At 49.0% G+C, this 20,410-nt stretch overlaps 1 protein-coding gene across 2 annotated transcripts in view; it reads right to left on the bottom strand.

The window, feature by feature from the left end:
- Positions 1-8,713: 8,713 nt before the first annotated feature.
- The window catches only part of MTUS2 (microtubule associated scaffold protein 2), a 642,868-nt gene continuing 631,171 nt past the window's right edge, over positions 8,714-20,410 (bottom strand). For both annotated transcript variants that reach the window (XM_037058899.1, XM_037058901.1), the window contains 4 exons: positions 12,435-12,533; positions 11,186-11,305; positions 10,489-10,586; positions 8,714-9,422 (listed from right to left, as the gene is read on the bottom strand). In XM_037058899.1, the coding sequence (XP_036914794.1) occupies positions 9,209-9,422; positions 10,489-10,586; positions 11,186-11,305; positions 12,435-12,533 (531 nt within the window). In that variant the 3' untranslated portion in view covers positions 8,714-9,208. The remainder of the gene's footprint in view (positions 9,423-10,488; positions 10,587-11,185; positions 11,306-12,434; positions 12,534-20,410) is intronic.

Below are 20,410 nucleotides of genomic sequence, written 5' to 3'. Positions count from 1 at the left end.
CCCATTTCTTCCCTGCCCACTGCCCCCACCTGCCTCACCACCCCATCCCAGCCTTTGCACAAATCTGTGAAAGTAGAAAGAAGCCTGGTAAATTGACAACACTTTACCCCAAAAGGTTCTTGGAGAAAAATTTAAGAATTTGTAAAATAGCCAATGGCTGGTAAGCCAGCGGAGGGGAGGCAGTAGGCGACCCAAGGCTGGGCCACTGTGGTTCAGACCACAGGTGGGGGACCGTAAAAGTTCAAAGCTTGGTTTCCCAAAGAAACATTTTAACTTATGTAGATTGGTGCTGTAAACTATTTTGATAAATATTATTTTGTTTGGGTTGTCTGCTCTCTTCTTAGGGCCTGTTAGCTGTTTGTTCAATTTGTCTGATATTTTTCCATATAAGCAGAAAACTGGAGGGAGAGTGTGTCCAAGTTTTTTTTTTTAACTTTAATTTCCCTTCTGGCTGAAATTTCCACACAAAATAGTGCCCCAAAGACTGTGATTATAGCTGACCTTTTCACTAACAAGGTCTGTTGTTCTGCACACTGAAAAAAGTGCACTGCCCCCCGCACTGTCTCATGCATGAGACCCCCCAACAGGCACATCTCCCTTTTTTCATCCCAGAGTCAGCTTTGCTACCGAAAACTGTGGCTTAGTCTAAGGAAAAGCCCTGCACCCTCCCATCGGAGCAGGGCCCTGAGGGCGATTCAGACACAGTGCAAATGCCCCCCTTGTCGTGCAGCGCTCTTGTGGAGAGCAGGTGTGTTCTCTGTGTATGGGGGCCATGGTGTAGGGAGGATGTGGGGGTTCACCACTCCCATTTGAAGTGAATGCATTTCTTATCATGCTCCTCACTACTGTCCCTGAAATACACATGCAGGCAAGAGGAAAACCAACCAGAAGTGCCACTACCTCTCACCAAACAAGAACAGGATTGCCAGTTTCGTGGCTCGGCCAGTATTTTCCTACACAGTCAGAAATTCCCCATGACTAGAGACACATCCTTTGGGGATACTGTGTCTACTCATTTGCGCCCCAGCCCCAAATGCTCAGGATGGAAAGACCATTGTGATGAGTAAACACCCCTTCCTGCCTCCGAAATCCCACTGTCATGTTTTCGTGACATCACTCCTAAAAATTCAGCAAACTGGAACTCCAGGACCTCTGCTGCAGAGGAAGCGTGAAGAGGGTCTCTGAGGAAACAGCCAGGCCCCCAGGACCTTCCAAGGAGGGACCCTCGGCCGCTGCATGTGTGCCGCCCCACCCGACCTGCTCACAGCCCTTCAGCTGGACTTTGGGCTGAATTTGTTTTTCCAAACCAAGAAGTAGTGGTGGAGCCTTCTTTTCCAGGCTGTTATGGAAGGACAGCTAAATATAGGCTGTAGGCAGAACTCCTCCGTCTCCCCAACCTTCAGTTTTGTTCCATTGACTCTATCAGGCAATCAGCCACCTGGCCCCACGTACTGATGTGTGATTTGGGCACCACAGGCTGCCTCCCCAGGCCCCGCATGCAGGTGCTGTATTGCCTCTTCAGCCATTTGGTGGAAATCCTTATTCCAACACTTAGCAGGAAAACCCACAACCACAGAACCCCTTGAATTCCCCTTTAGCGTCCTCTGCTGCTGTCTCCCACTTCTCGTTTTCCAGACTTGGCTCAGGTTTGGGCCCCAGAGATGTCGCATTTGCTGAAGGACTTGGGTGCAGTGCCGTAAAACCCGTCACACCAGAATATCCTTCTATACTCACCGTTCCTTAGGGAGGATGGGTGCCTGCCGGGCAGAGAACATGGTAGCTGTTCTAATACTTGATCTTTCTGTCCCCATTACCACTTGAAAAGGGGGCATTTTCTTGCAAGGGAGGTAAATTCAAATGGGCCTTAGCTCTCAGACACACAGTGATTCAGTTATCAAGTGGGAAGATCTGTTGCCCCAAAGATTAGGCCTAACCTGTGTGTCCTCTCAGCTGGTGACAGTGCTGGAGGGGACACCCAGGGCACTAAAGAGAAGAGCAGAGAGATGCTGGGCCTGGCGTCCACAGCTTTGTCATGGGGAATAGGACAGTGATGACCAAGCATCTCTCGGGGTTGTCAGCCAAATGGCAAAGTAGACCACAGATCCTGAAGGTATGGAGGTACTCTCTCAACATGACCCCTGGGTATGCAGTGTCTGGGGACACAGCAGACAGGGGTCCACTGCGTCCCCCCGCCGGCTCCTCCAGGGCAACTTCTCAGAGGTGGCCAGCGAGCCTAGCCCCTGGCCTTCAAAACCAGGTTGTGTCAGGGTGTTCCACAGAGTCCAGGACCATGGGGAAGGGGGTGCTCCAGTCTGCCAGGCAACAGCCTGGATGGAGCAGGAGGTGGAGCTCGTTTCCTCAGTGCCACACTGCCACCTGGTGGCCAGCAGGCAGCCTGCTGAGTCACTCCGCAGGGTTTTTCAGCCCTTTCTTAGGCAAAACACCCTGAGCCCCAGGAGAGATCTAGTCTGCAGGCCTGAGGAGGAGTCATTTGGAGCACCTTCTGCCCATACGGTTTGGTCACAATACACCTCTGGTAAATCTACTGCTGTGCCAATATTTGCAGTAATGAGGAACCCCACGCAGACTCTTCACCAGGTGACAGAGGGGAACTGCAGCCACCTTACAAACCCACCATTACAGCGCAGCTTGGCTCAGCCCCAAGAGCCAGTCAGGGTTGGAAGACCTACTGGGGGTACCATTCATTGCCAGCTCCTCCTCAAAGGTAAGAGTTTTGTTTCAGCAAATCAAGCTTGTCCACAAACATATCAATACAGTCACTGAAAAATGTTCTGTGAGAAAAGGTTCAGGGACCAAAACAGGCAGTCCCTTTGCTAATGAGGGGAGCCCATTGGCTAGCTGCTCAGCTTGGTCAGCACCTCATCCCAGGGGAATCTGGCTGAGTTGGGGAAGGAAGAAGCTGCAAAGTTTTACAATTTCCTGTTGATGCTTTAAAGTTTACTCCTGCCCTGACCTGTGTAGCTCAGTTGGTTGGGCGTTGCCTAGAGAAGTGAATGGTCACCAGTTGAGTCCCAGTCAGGGCACATGTCTGGGTTATAGGTTCAGTTCTTGGCAGGGAGCTGGTGGGGGGGTGGTGGTGCTTCAAGAGGCAACTGATTGATGTTTCTCTTTCTCATAGATGTTTCTCTCCCTCTCTTTCTCCCTCCTGTCCCTCTCTCTAAAAATAAATAAATAAATAACTTTTTTTAACTTCTTCAAACAATGCAGTTACTCGTTGAGTGCCTCCTCAGGTACTATATCAGTCTGCAGTCATGGGAAACAGGGGATGCGAGAGGCCCCCTGCTACATGAATCTGGAAGAGGGAAACCCCCACACAGAGAGCAGCAGCTGTGCCCAGTGGCCTGTCGGTAGTCTATGCAGTGGGTGCCCTGGCATGCTGCACCCAGGCAGGGCTCTCAGTCACACACTGCAGGGTGACGCCCACTAAGAGTTGCATGGCATCCCATTCCCCCCATGGTGCCTTTGCTTGGAAAAGCCTTGCAGACTTGGTAAGTTAGGCAAGTTAGCCCTGGGGCAGATGATGGGTGCAGAGGGGTGAAGAGAGCTGGGTCAGCAGAAATGCCAGGGGGCTTGTTTTTTTGTTTTGTTTTTTGTTTCAGAACATACCAAGGAACAGAATAGAAACAGACACATAGATGAAACAGACTGACAGTTGCCGGGGGAAGGGAGAGAGGAGCTGGATGAAAGGAGAGGAAGGGATTAGCTCCCAAAAAGTATACTGTAATTTGCCGTGAATAATGTGTAGGTTTCTGTCCAAATTTTTGAGGGAAAAATAAGGATGTGCATTATACATGGTAGTGCTAATTTCATACCTATATAAATGTTTTTAATTCTTTCTTTGTGCTTATGTGTTAAAAGTGTTACTCTAGAAAGCAGTAACAATATCTGTATGCAAAATAATACCCTGGAATAGAATAGTTTTGTTTCTAAATACAAATAAATCAAAATTTGAATTAAACAATTAAAATGAAAGGTTTTTTTTCCTGAAAGTTTAGGTGAACAACATGGGTGTGCATCATGCACAGGAATGCATTGTACATGGCCAAATGTGGTACACAGTCTGTCCGGGAAAAGTCCAGCCATTGTTAATATAACAAGAACACTTTGTGCAACATCGATGTAACCTGGCAGCCAAGGAGAGTGGACTGGAATGTGAGTATGTGAACAATGAACAATGATGACTTCACTGTACTAGTCAGTGGGGGCAATAGATGCCACTGAGCGAGCATGTGTACTGTGTGGCCATCACATTCAAAATGACTGAGTGAGTAGAGCAACAAATCTGCATCCAATTTTGTGTTAAGCCTGAACATTCCTCTGAAGAAACTATCTGGATGATTCATAAGGTTGCAGCTATGGGCAACTGGTGATTGGCAGCTTCACCACAACAATGCACCCACTCATGCATCGTGTTTCGTGCAGAATCTTTTGGCAAAACATCAAGTCACCCAGGTGACTCAGCCCCATGTCCTATGACTTCAGGCTTTTCTCAAAACTAAAATCACCTTTGAAAGGGAAGAGATTTCACACCACCAATGAGATTCAGGAGAATACAACAGGGTAGCTAATGGTGATTGGGAAGGAGAACTGTGAGGTCCCAAGATGCCTAGTTTGAAAGGAACTGAGGCATCACTGTCCTATGTACAATGTTTCTTGAATCTTATATCTTCTTCAGAAAAGGTCTATGTTTCATAGCACGTGGCTGGATACTTCCTGGACAGACCTCCATAACACAAAAGACACAGGCAACAGTGTGGTGATAGCCAAAGGGAAAAGGGGTGGGGGGTAGGTGCAGGGGGGGCAGAGGTGGGGGTTATGGGAACAGAAAGAGTTTACCTGGGGTGATGGGCTCCCAATGCAGTGTGCAGATGATGTTTTAGTGAGTTGTACACTTGAAACCCGTATGTATTTGCAAACCAGTGTTGCCCCAATTAATTTAACTTTTAAAAAGAGATTTAAGATAAGCAAACTTAAGTGATTTACTTCCCCTTGTATTAACAACCAAGACAGCATACCAGCCTTTGGGGGTGTTTTTGTGTGTATTTAAGCATTTGACCCAAACTCTCTAGTGGGCAGAACCCTGACTCTCGCTAATTGGGTGCAGCCCCAGAGGTCTGGCCTGATGCCTGTGCTCTGAGGCAGCAGCAGCTGTGCAAACAGGTGAGAAGCACAGGCACACCATGTGCTTTGATTCATCATGCCTCACAGATGTTGCGTTTTTTTACAAATTGAAGGCAAGACCCTCCACCAGTTAAAAGATTAGAACTTGTTTTACTGCAATATCTGCTTAATTGTGGTCTAGAATTGAACCCGCAACATCTCTAAGGTATGCCTCTACCCACTTTCTGGGCTTCTGCCTGCTGAAGCATTACTCCTTCCTGCTGAGATGACCCATGTCCCCCATGCAGGGAGAGCAGGCTGTGCAAGGCTCCTTGGAGGGGATGGTTCACAGAGGAGGTGATGCGTTGGCTGGCTTCAGAAGTTTCCTCTGCCTGCTGCAGATCAGTTGTGGGAGCAGACGGCTCTCTGCAGAGAGGAGGAAGCAGTTCTAATGTTGCTTCCTGCACATGCCAGTGGCTGAGTCTCCTGTCTGCTCTTCTGTGCAGTGAAGGTGAGGACTCCCATGTGGGGGAAAGGAAATGGAAGATGATTACTATAAAAGTGGAGGTCACGAGACAGCCCTAAAACACTAACGGGCTGAGACAGGTTGTCAAATGAATCATTAATAAATAGGTAGGTGCCATCAGTAGGGATCCTGTGGTCCTCGCAGGCCTGGAAATGACTTGAGGTGATTTGTTCCACAATTGTTCAGAAGAGCAGACTTGCTGCAGTCTCCCTAAAGTCGCTGCCACTCCAGTACACCCTGCAAAACCACCACAGGGGGGATCAGCTGGGGTGATGTCCCTTGTCCAGATCCTCTGGACAGCTGGGGATCTCCCTTGTGACCCTAAGCATGGGCAGGCTGACCAAACTGGCTGCAACCCAACCAGAGGCCAGGATGCAGGGAGCACGTGCTTTCAGGTTGAGCAAGTGGGCTGGCTGCAGGGAGTGTTGTAGGAAGAGCTGCAGAGCTGTCTAGGGCCCTGTGCTGCCCTGTTGGTGTGAGAAAACCTGCCAGGTTGTCTGTGCATGAGGTAAGGAACTGCTGTGACCAAGGCCACTGCACCAGGGCACCTCCCCTGCCTCTTGTGAGAGAGCTTGGCAGCCATAGGGCATGAACTGACAGGACTTAGCTTTCACTGGGGGTGGAAACAGACCCCCATCTAGGTCTGAATTTGAATTTGAGGATGAAGGGATTGTTCTCAATGTTATGTCCTTTTTCCCCACGGACTCCAGCCCACCCAGCCTACTGAAGACAGCCGGGCAGAGCAGAGTCACTGAGCTCCCCAAAGTTAGAGCTGGGCTGCTGAGGACCCCAGGCTGCAAACGCAGTGGCCTGTGGGGTCTGGAGGCTTGTGGCTGACCCTCGCAAACACAGAAAATAAACCCAGACTGCCAAACACTTCCCTGGCTGCCCTGCTTTGGGTCCCAGCCTAAATTTTCTGAAGCCTGAACCAGCCAGTCTATCTTACATGAAATGCATGTCACGGGAGCTCCTTCAAATTAATTTTAATATGCTTCGACACAAAGATGCAACACAGGAAGTGCTGGGGCCAGGTAAGAAATGTGTCACCCCGTTCAAACAGTCATACGCAGTGTGCCAGCTGACCAGCTCTTCTCCCACTCTGACTCCCAGCCAAAACCCTGCCCCAGCTGTGGGGACTGAGGGCAGGAAGAGCACCGACTCAGATCTCAAATGCCAAGAGGTTGGTGAGGTTTGGTGGTTTGTCTGAGGCAGGTGGGGGGCTGCAGCATCCATATGTGCAAACAGCTCCAACCTGGGAGGTGGATGACAGGACTTCCACGTTGAGAGAGGTCCACGTTCTAATGGCGCATGGGTGGAGTGGCAAGAGGGGCCCAACAGCTGCCCCTTGCGTTCTAGGATAAGAGCCAGATGGGGTGGGTGTCCACGATGAAGGGATGAATCCATGGCAATGGAGAAGTAAGTGCAAGTGCCCAAGGTGAGAGCCAGTCACTGCAGAGTTTCAGTCCACCTGGTGCCAACATCACTACACCTGTGACCACACTAGGCTAACACGCTGTAGCACATCCTAACAGAACACTGAAAACTGTATTGCTGTGTAACTGCATTTAGCAGATGCCCTTATGGGTGCAGTTCCTAAGGTGGAAAGCTGAGCTACCACGGAACCTGTGTTTGCAGGTGGTGCCACTAACAGAAGACATAACTGTGTACTTTGTCCACGTGGCATGAGCTATTCTAATGGACTATCCAACTCAATATCAGAGCATCATGCAGAGCATAAAAGGTATAGAGAAATGTTTCTTCAATGGTTACCTACTGTGCATATCCCTGGGATGGGAAAAAGACCCTTGGAGGTTTCCTAGAAATGAGATGGACCTGAGGCCACAAAGGCCAACCTTGACTCAAGCAGGGAACACAGACCAGGTCTGTCTTCATGCCAGCCAAGCATGCAGGGCCCTTGGCAAGCCAACCCTTTCCTTCCATGGACCGTCTCTTCCCCACCATGGATGTCCCTGCATGGGTCTACTTGCCTTGGTCATGTTCAGAGATAGCCCTATGCTCAGGATGGTTTCCAGGGGCCTTAGGAAGGAAAGCGCAGGGTCTCCGTCACAAACAGGAAACAAAGGTGTCATTACCATCACCATATCAACTGTTAAAACTACTTCTCTTTGGGGTGTCATGCTCCTAACCTTCCACAGCACTGCAGAGATACCTTTTGCATTCTAATTCTATCATTTCAGAGACAGATGCCAGTCCAGTAGCCAGTGCACGCTGGCTGGCTGCTTTGATGGGCCCGTCTGTGTGGAAGAACCTCCTGGTCTAAGATTGGAGCACTGTCAGCTGTGGCACTGCTCGATGATCCTGCAGAAAATACCCCTGGGTTCCTGTGAGGTCACGGGATGGTCTAGCACAGTGTGGAACTGGTCCCCAACGATGGAAGAACTGGTTTTCTGGAAGGCCCTGCTAGAACCCCTGAGCTGTCTCCAGGTACAGTGATGGGCCTGAGCTGTTGAACTGAACTGGAGAACTGGACGGGAGGTTGCCATGAAATGGGGCCCTGAAGGTCACAGCAGTGGGGGACCCTTTGCAGCATCAGATTGGAGCAAATCACACAGAAGGCCAGAGCTTCCCTACTCTGTGCTTGGTCCAAGTACACACCCCATCAGTCTTTCTTGAGGCCAGAGGGCAAATGGCCTAGGTCAACTCCAAGGCCATCCTCACCCTGACTCTGGAAGGGCACGCTCTTCCGTATTTTCCCAAGGGTGCAACAGTTGAATGACGGATTCCAAGATGCCATTTGGGAAAAATCAAAACTTGTGTTTACGAGACTGTAGATGATTTGCTATCATGAGTGACGTCTGAAAAGCTGTTAAACCCCACAGGGTTCCCCACGGCTCTCTCCCTTACCCACTCATGACAGGAGCATTAGCAATTAAATCCTGCAAATGGAATAATGGTGACTTCACAGCATGCTGACCGGGAGCTTATTGTGATTGTTCCAAAGGCAGCTACCGTTCACAAGTCGCTGGTGTTCGTGTTAAATACAGTACCATTTGGTGGTAGGTTGAAAGGCGCTTCTTCTCTGTATCTTTTTTTTTCCTTTTTCTATTTTGGGTAGAAATATTCTTGGGAAGCTAGATAGAAATGCATTTTCATTCCCAATTATTCTTAGGCACAAGTTAGAAAACTGCTGACCTTCACCAAAATATGTCAGCATTTCATGTTATAAAAAATGAAATTCAGAACCATTGCGTGTGCAAATGTGTACATCTAAAGATCCACACACACCAGTGCAGTGCACAATGATTATTCAGCGTAGATTTCAAACTGAGCTATTTGTCACTAACCTGGAATTCTGCAGTGAAATTCATCATTCAGGAGCAGTGGGCATTTCTTTCTTTTGGCTCTAAGTAAGGTCAACACCTTCCTAAGTGTCAGTACCAGGACAGTCTTATACCAGGGTCGGAGGACTCTGAGGGTGCCACTCTGCAGCTACTGAGCATGCGCACAGGACTCCCGGTGGGAGGCGCTGGTCAAGACTCCTTTCGCGTGGAAGCACAGGGTGCAGGAGGAGGCACAGCTCCGGAGGGCTGTGTGGTGGTATCATCTGGGTGTTGTGCTGACTCTGGCAGGTGAGGGGGGTCCAGAGGAGGAGCTGCGGTAAACAGGGGATGTGGGAGAGAGCTTAACTGGGCTGGTTGGGTCCCCAGTTTGGAGCTTCCAGAGCAGCTCTTCATTGGTCCGGCTCAACCTCTTCTTTTCCTGTGTCTCTTTCTCCACGTACTCCTGGAGATTGGCGTTTTCCTCTGACAGCTGTCTGCATGGAGAGAAGACACCATCAAGCAGCCTTCATGCCAGATTTGCCAGGCCAAGGATGCTGGGTAAAGGGAGAAGGTGGCCCATGCCTGCGAGGACAACCCGGTGAGTCGGGCCACTGCTACCCACCACCTTGGTGAACCATAACTACCACTCATCCTGCCAACACATCCATTCCCAGAGCCTCCCTGACAACACCGGATCTGTTCACAGCCCTCTGCCCCCTTCAGGGAGGTGCCAGCTGTCTGGTAGAGCAAAAGCTAGAGGCATACACAGAAGCTAGAGGCAAAAGCTAGAGGCGAACAGGGAAGATGGGGAGAGGCAGCTGGTGCAGGAGGGCCACCAGGAAGCTCAGAGATAGTGGTGTTAACAGTATCAATGGCACAGGCATGGAGACTGTCAGCTCCGAGAGACAGGAGCCAGAGATTGCTTCTTTGAATCCCAGCATCCAGCCTGGCACCTGGCACGGGTGTCCCAGAGACAGCTTGGCCCCCATGGACATGCATAACCTCCAGCTGGCTTCTGAAGCCCCAAACCCTGTTTTATTTCCCACTGACAGCAGAAGGAGGTATCCCCACATCCTCCCTTGGAATTTGGGGGACCTCAGAACAGGTGACCAAGATGGAAACAATGTCACTCAGGAAGAGCTGCATTTGGCTACGTGGCTCCTCTCTGACATGTTCTGTCCCTGCTGTCCTCTGGTCAGGGCTAGTCCTTCACTGCCCTGGCCTGGCTGGCCCAGGACAACAGCTCAGCGCCCCAGGAAGACACGTGTCTACACTGCTGAGCTAGTGGAGCTCAGGGGTGGCTCACAGGGCCGTTCTCTCTGGCCTGGGAGCACCCAGCTGATACCCCTTTCCAACACACTCTCCAGGAACAAAGCCACTCAGCAGCCAGCTATGCTGGGGGCTCCTGCCACCTGCTTTCAGATCATCAGGGAGGCCTTGCAGCTCAGAGGGGTGAGGTGAACTGGACATTGGGACAAATACAGAGTCCTCAAGCTCAAGAGCAAAGCCACTTTGTGGGTGACACATGATTTGTCAGTTTAGACACCCCGGTCTGCCTACCTCGTGACCACGGTATTCTGGTCAATCCTTGCTTTGAGATCTTCATTCTGCTGCTGGAGCACTTGGATCTTCTCCTCCAGGAGAATGTTCTTTTCTGCCTGTAAAGGGGGCAGTGTTAAGAGGTCCTTGGCAGGGCTATCTGACAGGAAGGAGACCAGTGCCTTTGGAGGGTTATTGAAAAGAGTGTAGTTCTGCAAACTACAGTGTGCAGCGCATTTGGTGGGCTGTAAAATCAGGTTACAGGGATGTGGCCAGCATTTTTAAAAAACAAAATAATGCAGAAGAGAGACTACCAGAATACACTGTATATAGTAAAATATAGGTCCCTGATGGTACCTCCTTCACCGCACTGCTGTCGGAGTTGAAGAACAGACGCGGGAAAGTGCTCTGCTTGGTATCTGGCACACGCCAGCGAGGCGCTGGCTCACCACATGGCCCCCAGGGAGGGGGGAGGGGGCCGTCACTTGAGAGTGATGGGGCAGGGAAGGAGGCAGGCGATCCACAGGACCACAGAGTTGTACAGAATGGGGCCACCTCTGAGAGTCCTCATCAGAACTCCTGGCTTCCAGAAAAAGGCTATGAAACTCAAGGATGGAGCTTTTGACTCAGGTTAAGGGCCCACATCCTGAAAGGTGTCTGTTGACATCAAGGATGACAGAAAGGTTACTGGGGTCTCTTCAGGAAATAGATGACTCACCAGCTTTTCCAGCTCAATGATCTTCTTTTCCTGCTGGTGTATTTGCTGATTTTTCATCTCTAAGACCTGCTTCAGACTCTTCATGTCTTCTTCCAAGTGTTGGTAGGGAGCCAGCGCGACCTACGGGGGCGCAGAGCAGCAAGCTAGTCATAGGGTCTTGGCAAAGGCCAGTGCTCACCAAGGTCATGGGTTTCCCTAAAGCTAGTTTTCCTTAATAAGCTACGCAGGAGGCACTGGAGCACAGGGGGAGGGTGGGTGTGTGGAGAGGGAGAGAGGGGGAGAGGGGTGGGGAGAGAACATTAGCTCGCATATCTCCCCTGGTAAGATGCTCACTAGCTCCCCACTGTGAATGCCACTAAAAATCTAGCTGCTTGGGGAAAAGAAGAGAGAAAGTCATCACCCCTGAGGCTTGTGGATACCACCAGTCCTTTCCCAGAAGGGATTTGTGGGGTAAAAGAAGTAAATTCAATATTGGCTTTTGACGGTCACAAAGACCACTTTTTTCAGCAGGCAGGTAGGGATTTCCAGGTCCCACCTGTGCCCATGGAGAGTCCCCACCCCAGTATAGGAAATTAAAAAGTGGTTTAAAAAGCAGAAAAGGCATTTTGGAAAAAGATATGTTAGAGTGAGGTTGCCAGATATAAATATATATGTATACACACACACACATGCATATGTATACATAAATTACATTGTTTGAATTTCAGGTGAACAACTTTTTTTTTGGTATAAGTTTCAAAAGGGACATATTTGTACTGAAAAGACTCACTTACCTGTAATTCAGATTTAACTAGTGTGATGTGTTTTATATGCAGCCCAACAGAAGAAGGGAGGAATTTTGCCGACTTCTGGGAAAAAACCCTCAACCTACTAACTCAGGCTTCAGAGGAGCCTCGGGTGCCAGACCCATGGAAGCTGGGAGAGGATGGGTGGCTAGATGGTCCTGGCCAGGACCAGAGGCCACACTTGTCCTGGGAGCTCAGGGACAGTGGCTGGGGAGCGGAGTGCACTGTGGCAGGAATCACATTTGTGTGGAGAAACCCACAGCTGTGCCGTCTCAGAAGAGTGCTGACAAGAACATGTCTGAAATCCCAGAGAGGCCCTCACCAACTGTCTCCTTGGTAGTGGGTTAGCACTGAGGCCCGCTCACTGGGAAGACTGCTGAGGAAGCCATGTGGCTTCTTGGGACCAGGTTCCAGAGACCTGTGGTGAGGCCCCGTGGGGGCCGGGGGCCTGGGAGCTTGACTACCTCCAGCTGCTCTTCAGTGTTTTTCCTCAAAGCTTCCTCAAAGCGTCTGGCTCGGTCCCGCAGAGACTGGCTCTGGAAGGTCAGTGTGTCCACCTGATCCTGCAAGTAAGGACACAAGAACTCCAGCTCAGTCCACTGCAGATGCTCCAGCCTGGGGAGCATGATGAGACATCCCCTGTGTAAAATGCTACCAGCTTCAAAATGAGGCACATACTCCCCACCATGCGTCAGACCCCCCACCTCACCTGTGCCTGTCTCCCAGCCTTGGTTCTCACTGTCCACACTCCCGTCTCCCATCCAGCTTTCCCTGGCTTCACTGGCCAGTTCCCTCTCATTCTAGGGTCACCTCTAGCCTCCCTGGGCTTCAGGGCTGTGTGCATGTTCCTGAGGTGAGCTGAGTCTATTCTCCCCTTTTGGACCACCTGGCCCCTCTGTTTAGACTTCCTGTTTAGACTGTGCCCCTGGTTCCCAGCACACACCAGCCTCAGGGCAGTCCCTGTGTGCAGGCCAAAGGAGGGCATGTCTGAGGGGATGCTGCACCGCTTCCCTGGCTCACCCCTCCCTGGCCACTCCAGCAATGACTAGTCACTGAAGTTCTCTGCCCAATTTCTGTAACATTAGAACCTAGGGTCTGTCAATGAACTCTTCTTACAAGAGAAATGGACTCATCCCCCAGTATGAGGAGCTAGGTACTGTAAATTATGTAATTCTATATAACCACACTGTAATGATGTTTGAAGTGCTTGGCTGGACTGCTTTCTTCATTGCAGTAGATGATCCTTGGCAGATTTGTCATCCTCATAAAAATTTTTTAAAAATTTATGTTAGAAAGAGGGGAGGGGAAGGAGAGAGAGAGAAATGTTGATGTGTTAGGGAAACGTTGATTGGTTGCCTCTCATGTGCCCCATACTGGAGACCTGGCCTGCTACCCAGGCACCTGCCCCGACTGGGAATCAAACAGGTGACCTTTTGGTCCCTGGGATGATGCCCAACCCACTGAACAACACTAGCCAATGCTTGTCCTCTTTTTTTGTGTGCTTCCCAGTTACTTCCATTTCATTTTTTGAGAAACAAATACCTCCCCACCCACCCAGTACCATCAAATGCAAAGCTGGTGTGTCCAGCAAGTGGAGCTGTCAGTGAGAGTTTGCACCACAGTGCCTGGCAAACGCCCCAGCACACCCAGGGTGGAGCACGGTCGGCCCTGGTGGAGCAGCACGCACCTCCGGGCCTCAGGCAGTGGCCCTCTGGAACGTGACTGGCAGAATGCCCACTTTGCCGTAGGGCTCCCATGCCACCTTTGAGGGCACTGTCAAAGGAAGCATTTCTTTCAAGCCCCCCTCTTCCATTAAAAAACAGAAAGCAGAGAACTAACTCGTCAGGCAAATACCACCTAGGATGGATCTCAAATATTGAACTGTGGCCTTACTCTCCATGACTCAAAACCGACTCACAGGCACACAAGCGCACAGCAGCCAGGCAGCGCGGACAGTTCTCCAGCCTGAGTTTGCTCCTATGTGTCAGGTGAGAGGTACGAAGACCCAGCTGGTGACCTGGCCCAGCACTGGCCACTTAGGAGCTAACTAATGGCATGATAATGACAGTGATGATGATAAAAAATATATAACAAATAATAATATATGTAACTACTAGAGTAGCAGTGACTGCTACTTACTAGCATTTTCCATGAATCAACCTAGTGCTGCACACTTTACCCACGTTACTGCCTTTAATTGAGGAAGGTACTGTTGTCACTGCCATTGCACAGACAAGTAAACTAAGGGCTGCAGAGCTTATGTATTATCCAAGGCTTCACAGCTAGTTAGAGGCGGAGCCCCAGGGCTTCAAACCCAAGAGCTCAAATCTCTTACCAGGCAGCCTGTTTCTCTAGCTGCTAGTTGCCCAAGGAACCTGGCTGAGCAACTCCACCCTCCTTGCACCAAATAACCTCCAGCCCCAATGGATCCTGCTCATGGGGTTTCACAGCTAAAATATGTGCAGTGCACGACCATGAGATGACAGGGGCAGAATGAAGATTCTCTCACGAATGAGACAAAAGTCTTGCTTCTTTGTGGCTTGGGGCTGGATGGGGTTTCTGTGGCATCACAGTCTGGCCTTCACTCCCCCGGTGTGCGTTCCTCCAAGATGGCACCTCCCACAGTATGAGAGGTGGGTGTGTAAGGGAGGACTGGTAGTAAACTAAGGTGCAGGGAGGAGCAAGGCTTGTCTCACCCATTGATTCAGCAGCCCTGAACCTGGTCTGGTAAGATTGTTGAGCGTTTTGAGTGCCACAAGCAAGGACAGGACAGGAAGAAGGGAGTCCTTGAAACTCTGTGTGCTGGGAAAGGGAGCTTCTGTAGAGATTTTACTAACTTCTGTAGCCATTTTATTAACTAAGAGAAAAGAGCCTTTACTAGCTGAGAAAGGAAGCCTTTGTGGCTGTACATTGTTTTAGAAGAAGAAGGAAGGGGAACCCAGAAGCTGACTAAGGTATATAACCCCCGAACCCCAACCATTGGGGCACTCAGATTAGCTGAGTAGCCACTTGCAGCCAGGTGCTCCAGTGTGTAAAACAAACAGTTACTAACAAATTTACTAATACCTTATTTGCCTGTATATTTCATAAATAAAACTTGTTCTCTTATGTCCACTCTACATGTTGTCTCACTTGTATTCATCTCTTGCGAGCAAGACAAGAACTGAGGCCGGAGCCCGTGACCCAGGGCCCTCTAGTAACACTTGTGGTGCTGTGACTTGGATTCCATCCTTTGCCTCCAGTCACTGGGAATGCAGTGAATATGGACAGTCTTACTAACAATGTTTTACTGCCAGCTTCACCTTCAGGGTTAAAGGAGGCACAACAGCACAGTGGAGGAGGGGTATTCAGACAAGCTGGGCTTGTGTTGGGAGGCAGAAATAAGGCTAAGACCCACAATGACTGCTGGGGTTCTCCTGGGCTCTGGAGACTGACGAGGCACATCCTCCTGCAGCTCCAAGGTCTCGGGCGTCCTTATGTGAGTGGGGGTCCCACAGAGGTGTCTGGGGTTAATCCCTAAGATGTAAAGGGGCCTCAGAGGGAACCCCCATCACTATAATGTACTGACTACACAAGTCCCTAGTCTTTCATGCCTCTAAACCATGGCCAGGGAACAAGTAAGTTTGAATTGACCTGTTGTAAGCCTGCTGCATCTCTCCCCCAAGGCACAGTGTTGTATCTGCCAGGGGAGTGTCTTGCTCTCTCTCCCTCTCAAAAAACAGCTGTACCCCTTCCTGGGCATAAACTTTTTACCTCCTCCTAAACTCTAAGGGTCCTAGAAGACTTGCAGCCAGGGGAGCAGTGCGCAGTGGAAGCTCGACCTGGCCTTCCTACCTGGTCCTGTCTCCAGGGCTCCCTTTTCCTCTGACCTCCAGGGGAACCAGGGAAGCCCTATCTTGGCTCTCTCCTCTCCTGTAACTTTTCTAAGGAGCCAAAGCAGCCACCTAGACTCCCCCTGCCGTCCCCTGCCCTGGTGTTACCTCCTCCACCCTTAGTCTTTCCTTTGTTTCGCTGCCCCTAGAAGCAATGGTTGCCCCTCCCTCAATATAAAAGAGAAAAATTGGCACCTTTAGAGCGGAAATGGCTAAGGTCACCCCCATCTTCTTCTCTAGCTCTTTGCAGTTTCCAAGGTCACTAGACAATAAAACAGCTCATTTTTGAGCACTGTGTGTATCTGCCAACAGGGATAAAAACTGCTTCCAAAAGTTATAAAATGTAGTTATAAATGTATTAATCTAAAGAATGCTACTTACTTACTCTTGGTTCTCCCTAAAAATTAAAAAATTCTAATCAAGTTGAGAAAGAATATATAGTTTTAGCAATAAAAGGTAATACGTAGAACTAAAACTGGGTTAATACTTTCTAGATAAGTTAAAAGGGACTAGGAAGGTTTCAGAGGGTTTGTGTAAGCTGCAGAAAGATTGCACCTATAACAGAAGGTCTGTGTAAGTCGAAAAGGGTCTATGTGAGTTGAAAAAGGATTGTGTAAAGGGAAAGAGAAAAAAGAGAAGGAATTGAAGAAGTGGGGAAAAAGGAACGAGACATACAGGAAAAAATGACATTGGAGTAGTAAACTCAAGATGAGAAGTAGAAATGAAGAAAACTAGAAATAAAAAAGAAAAGGGAAGGGACATAAATAAATAGTAAAGATAATTTTAATGACAAATGAAAAAGTCAAAAGCTTCCTTTTATTTTCCATAACCAACTGTTATTTCCCAACAGGAACCCCAGGTACGATTAAACAGTGGAACACAAATTAATGAACTCAAAGTACTGTTACCAAAAGCAATTCCTTTGTCAATTGTAATCACCGACTCACGGCCTAACCTGGAGTGCACCACAGATTGTTCTCTCTTGCTGCTGCACTGCGATGAAAAGCAGCCCAGAGAGGGTCCACCTGGGCTGATGCTGATAAACCAGCTGGCCAGCGGCTCAGCAGTGCACAGCAGCCAGGGGGAAATGCAATCCCAGGTCGGGACCCCAGCTGATCTGCCAAACTGGGACTGACAAGGACAAGAAGGAACCAAAGTCCTTTGTATTGACTGAGCTTTTACAAAAGGCCGCAAACATCAACTCTAAGTCTGCCGGGGGCTGAGCACTTCTGGGGATACATTTTATCCAGCAGACAACCCCAGACATCAGGAGAAAGTTACAAAAGCTAGTCTTAGAACCTGAGGCCCTACTGAGCAACTGGTAGAAACAACTTGCAGTGTTTTTGACAATTAAAACTGGGCAGAGGAAGAGCAGAGAGCCACTGCCCACGGACAGAAACAAAACAATCACTTGCCAGCCATAGCTGTAAGCCCTGGGCCATTTCAGAGTCTCCCAGCCCCCAGAAATGCAGAAGAAGGGCAAGACAGTCTTGCCACTGTCCATATCTTATGCTTTTCCCTTTTCTGAATAGTGAATCAAGAGTCCATTCCCACTTCCGGCCAAGATGGAGGCATAGGTGGAAACACTGTGCCTCCTCACACAACCAAGTTTAAAGACAACAAAGTTTTAGTAACAAAAATGCAGCCAAAACACAAAAAATTGAACTGTATGGAAGTCCAATGACAACAACAAACCATTCAGCCAGACCGGTAAGAGGGGCAGAGTCAGCAGCAGAGCAGGGTGGGGCAGGAAAGATTGGCTGGATGACCCAGGCACACAGGAGCACAGGCAGTGGTTGGCAGATCCCAGGCGTGGGGTGGCTACAGGTGGACCCAGTGAGGGTGCAAGGCAGCTGGTTGACTGGGGTCACACATTCGTGTGCAGATAAATCAAGCGAAGGAGGGAGCAGTGAGACAGACCGCTCAGGCTAAGGCCTCAGCGATGGGAATTAGATCCTGAAAGCACCAATTGGAAAAACTTTCAGGGTTGAGGTACCAGAAGAGGCTCCCAGGCTAACAGAAAGGTTGTTGGAGAGACCCACAGGGTCCTGGAGGGTGCACAGGCCCACACACCCGGGAACCTGCACCAGGGGGGCCAGGTTTGCTTGCGGGAAGCAGCAGAGGGGACTGAAATCCGAGAGAGAGCACAGAACAAATGTCATTGCCCCTCTCTAACCCTGCCCCCACATACAGCATCACAACCCAGAGACTGGGTCACCCCACCATCATGAACACCTAAGGCTCCATCCCTCATATGTAACAGGTGTGAACAGACCAAAACATTATGGCTCTCAAGAACAGCTCAAAGCCCCAGAGCCAAAAACTGTAAGTGACCAAGAGAGCCAACCTTTCAGATGCACAGTTCAAAACACTGGTGATCAGGATGCTCATAGAACTGATTTTAGTCACAAATTAGAGGAGCAAATGAAGGCTAAACTAATTGAAATGAAGGGAAATGCACAGGAAACCAATAGTGATGGAAAGGAAACTGGGACTCAAATCAAGGGAGTGGACCAGAAGAAAGAAAAAAATGACCAAACAGAAAAGAATGAAGAAACAAGAATTCAAAAAAAAAAAATGAGGAGAGGCTTAGGAACATCCAAGACATCTTTAAATGTTCCAACGTCCGAATTATAGGGGTACCAGAAGGGGAAGAGGAAGAGCGACAAGTGGGAAACTTATTTGAACAATTAATAAAGGAGAACTTCCCTAATTGGGCAAAGGAAATAGATTTCCAGGAAGTCCAGGAAGCTCAGAGTCCTAAAGAAAGTGGACCCAAAGAGGAACACTCCAAGGCACATCATAATTACATTACTCAAGATTAAAATGAAGGAGAGAATCCTAGAAGCAGCAAGAGATAAGGGGACAGTCACCTACAAAGGAGTTCCCATCCAACTATCTGCTGATTTCTCAAAAGAGACCTTACCGGCAAGAAGGGGCTGGAAAGAAGTATTCCAAGTCATGAAATCCAAAGATTGGATTTCAGCCAATCTACAGCCAAGATTGCTCTATCCAGCAAAGCTTTCATTTAGAATGGAAGGGCAGATAAAGCATTTCTCAGATAAGGTCAAGTTCAAGGAGTTCATCATCACCAAGCCCTTATTATATGAAAGGTTAAAGAGACTTAGCTAAGAAAAAGAAGATAAAAAATATGAACAGTGAAAGGACAGCAAACTCACAGTTATTAACAACCACACCTAAAACAAAAGCAACCTAAGAGGACAGCCAGATCAGAAGCAGAACCATAGAAATGGAGATCACATGTAGAGTTAGCAACAGGGGAGTGGGAGGAGGAGAAGGTACAGAGAATAAGTAGCATAGATGGTAGGTAGAAAACAGACAGGGGGAGGGCAAGAATAGTATGGGAAATATAGAATCTAAAGAACTTGTGACACATGGAGATAAACTAAAGGGGGGGATGGTGGGGGAGGGGTGTGCAGGGTGGAGGGGAATGAAGGGGGGATAGGACAACTGCAATAGCATAATCAATAAAATATATTTTTTAAAAGAGTCCATTCCCTCTGGTACCCCCTTGAGAGGCAAAGCCAGATGACAACTGTGTGGCTTAGCCCCTGTATCCTGAAGGACAGTCTAAAGCTTGATCTGAAGATTTGTTATAAAATTCCAAGCATCATAAGGCTAGCTACTCTAGAAACACAGTATCTGAGAGGAGACATCTTTAAAATCTCATATAATTGTTCCCTGCAAAAGATGTGGAGGGCTCCTTCACACTTTTCCAAGATCCCACCAATTGGTAGCTCCTCCTCACTGGCTTTACTGGCTGAAGGAAGGTAAAGACAAACACCATCACCCCCTGGAAGGATCGGTCCAGAACAGAAATGTCTATTCTGGATTCTCAGGGTCTCGGGTCCCTGGATGCTGAGCCTTCAGGTTATGACCCTAGGACACTGGGTTATCTAATCTCCTGGTATTTCTTCTGTCCAGATGGGAAATCAGCAATCCATTCCAGGTGGGACCCCACTGGGCTGCCTTTTTTCCAACCGGTCACAGTTTGACCCTCAAACTCTAAAGAAGACTAGTACTCTTTTGCAATACTGTTTGGCCTCAATATCAGTTAGCTGATGAGAAGTCCTGGCTACTACACGGAAGCTTAAATTACAATACCATACCCCAACTTGATCTCTTTTGTAATTGCCTAGGCAGGTGCCAGAAATCACCTACATATAGGGATTCCTCTATTGTGTGTGGGGGGTGGGGGGAGGGGGGCTGTGCTACAAATATAAGCTAATAGCTTCCATAGTGCCATCTAGTGGCCATTGCACGGGCACCTCTTTGTTCACACCCCCACCTTTGCGAAAAGCCCCTTTAGGAGGGGCACCTTTGAGAACTTCTGGCCTAGGTTGAGTCCCAGGTAGCCACACTGTGCCTCCTCACACAACCAAAAGAAGGACAACAATGAATTTAGAAACAAAAACAATCAGAACTGCCAGAAAATCAAACTGTATGGAAATCCAACAACCAAGGAGTTAAAGAAGAAACATTCATCCAGACTGGTAGGAGGGGTGGAGACAGGCAGCCGGGCAGAGAGGGCTCGTGGCAAGGCAGCA

The sequence above is a fragment of the Sturnira hondurensis genome, unplaced genomic scaffold (genome assembly GCF_014824575.4).
Source record: "Sturnira hondurensis isolate 20B ecotype Veracruz unplaced genomic scaffold, ASM1482457v3 Scaffold0010428, whole genome shotgun sequence".
In the NCBI taxonomy this organism is placed as follows: domain Eukaryota; kingdom Metazoa; phylum Chordata; class Mammalia; order Chiroptera; family Phyllostomidae; genus Sturnira; species Sturnira hondurensis.
Note: the sequence above shows the minus strand (reverse complement) of the source record. Positions and strands in the feature narration are given on the sequence as shown.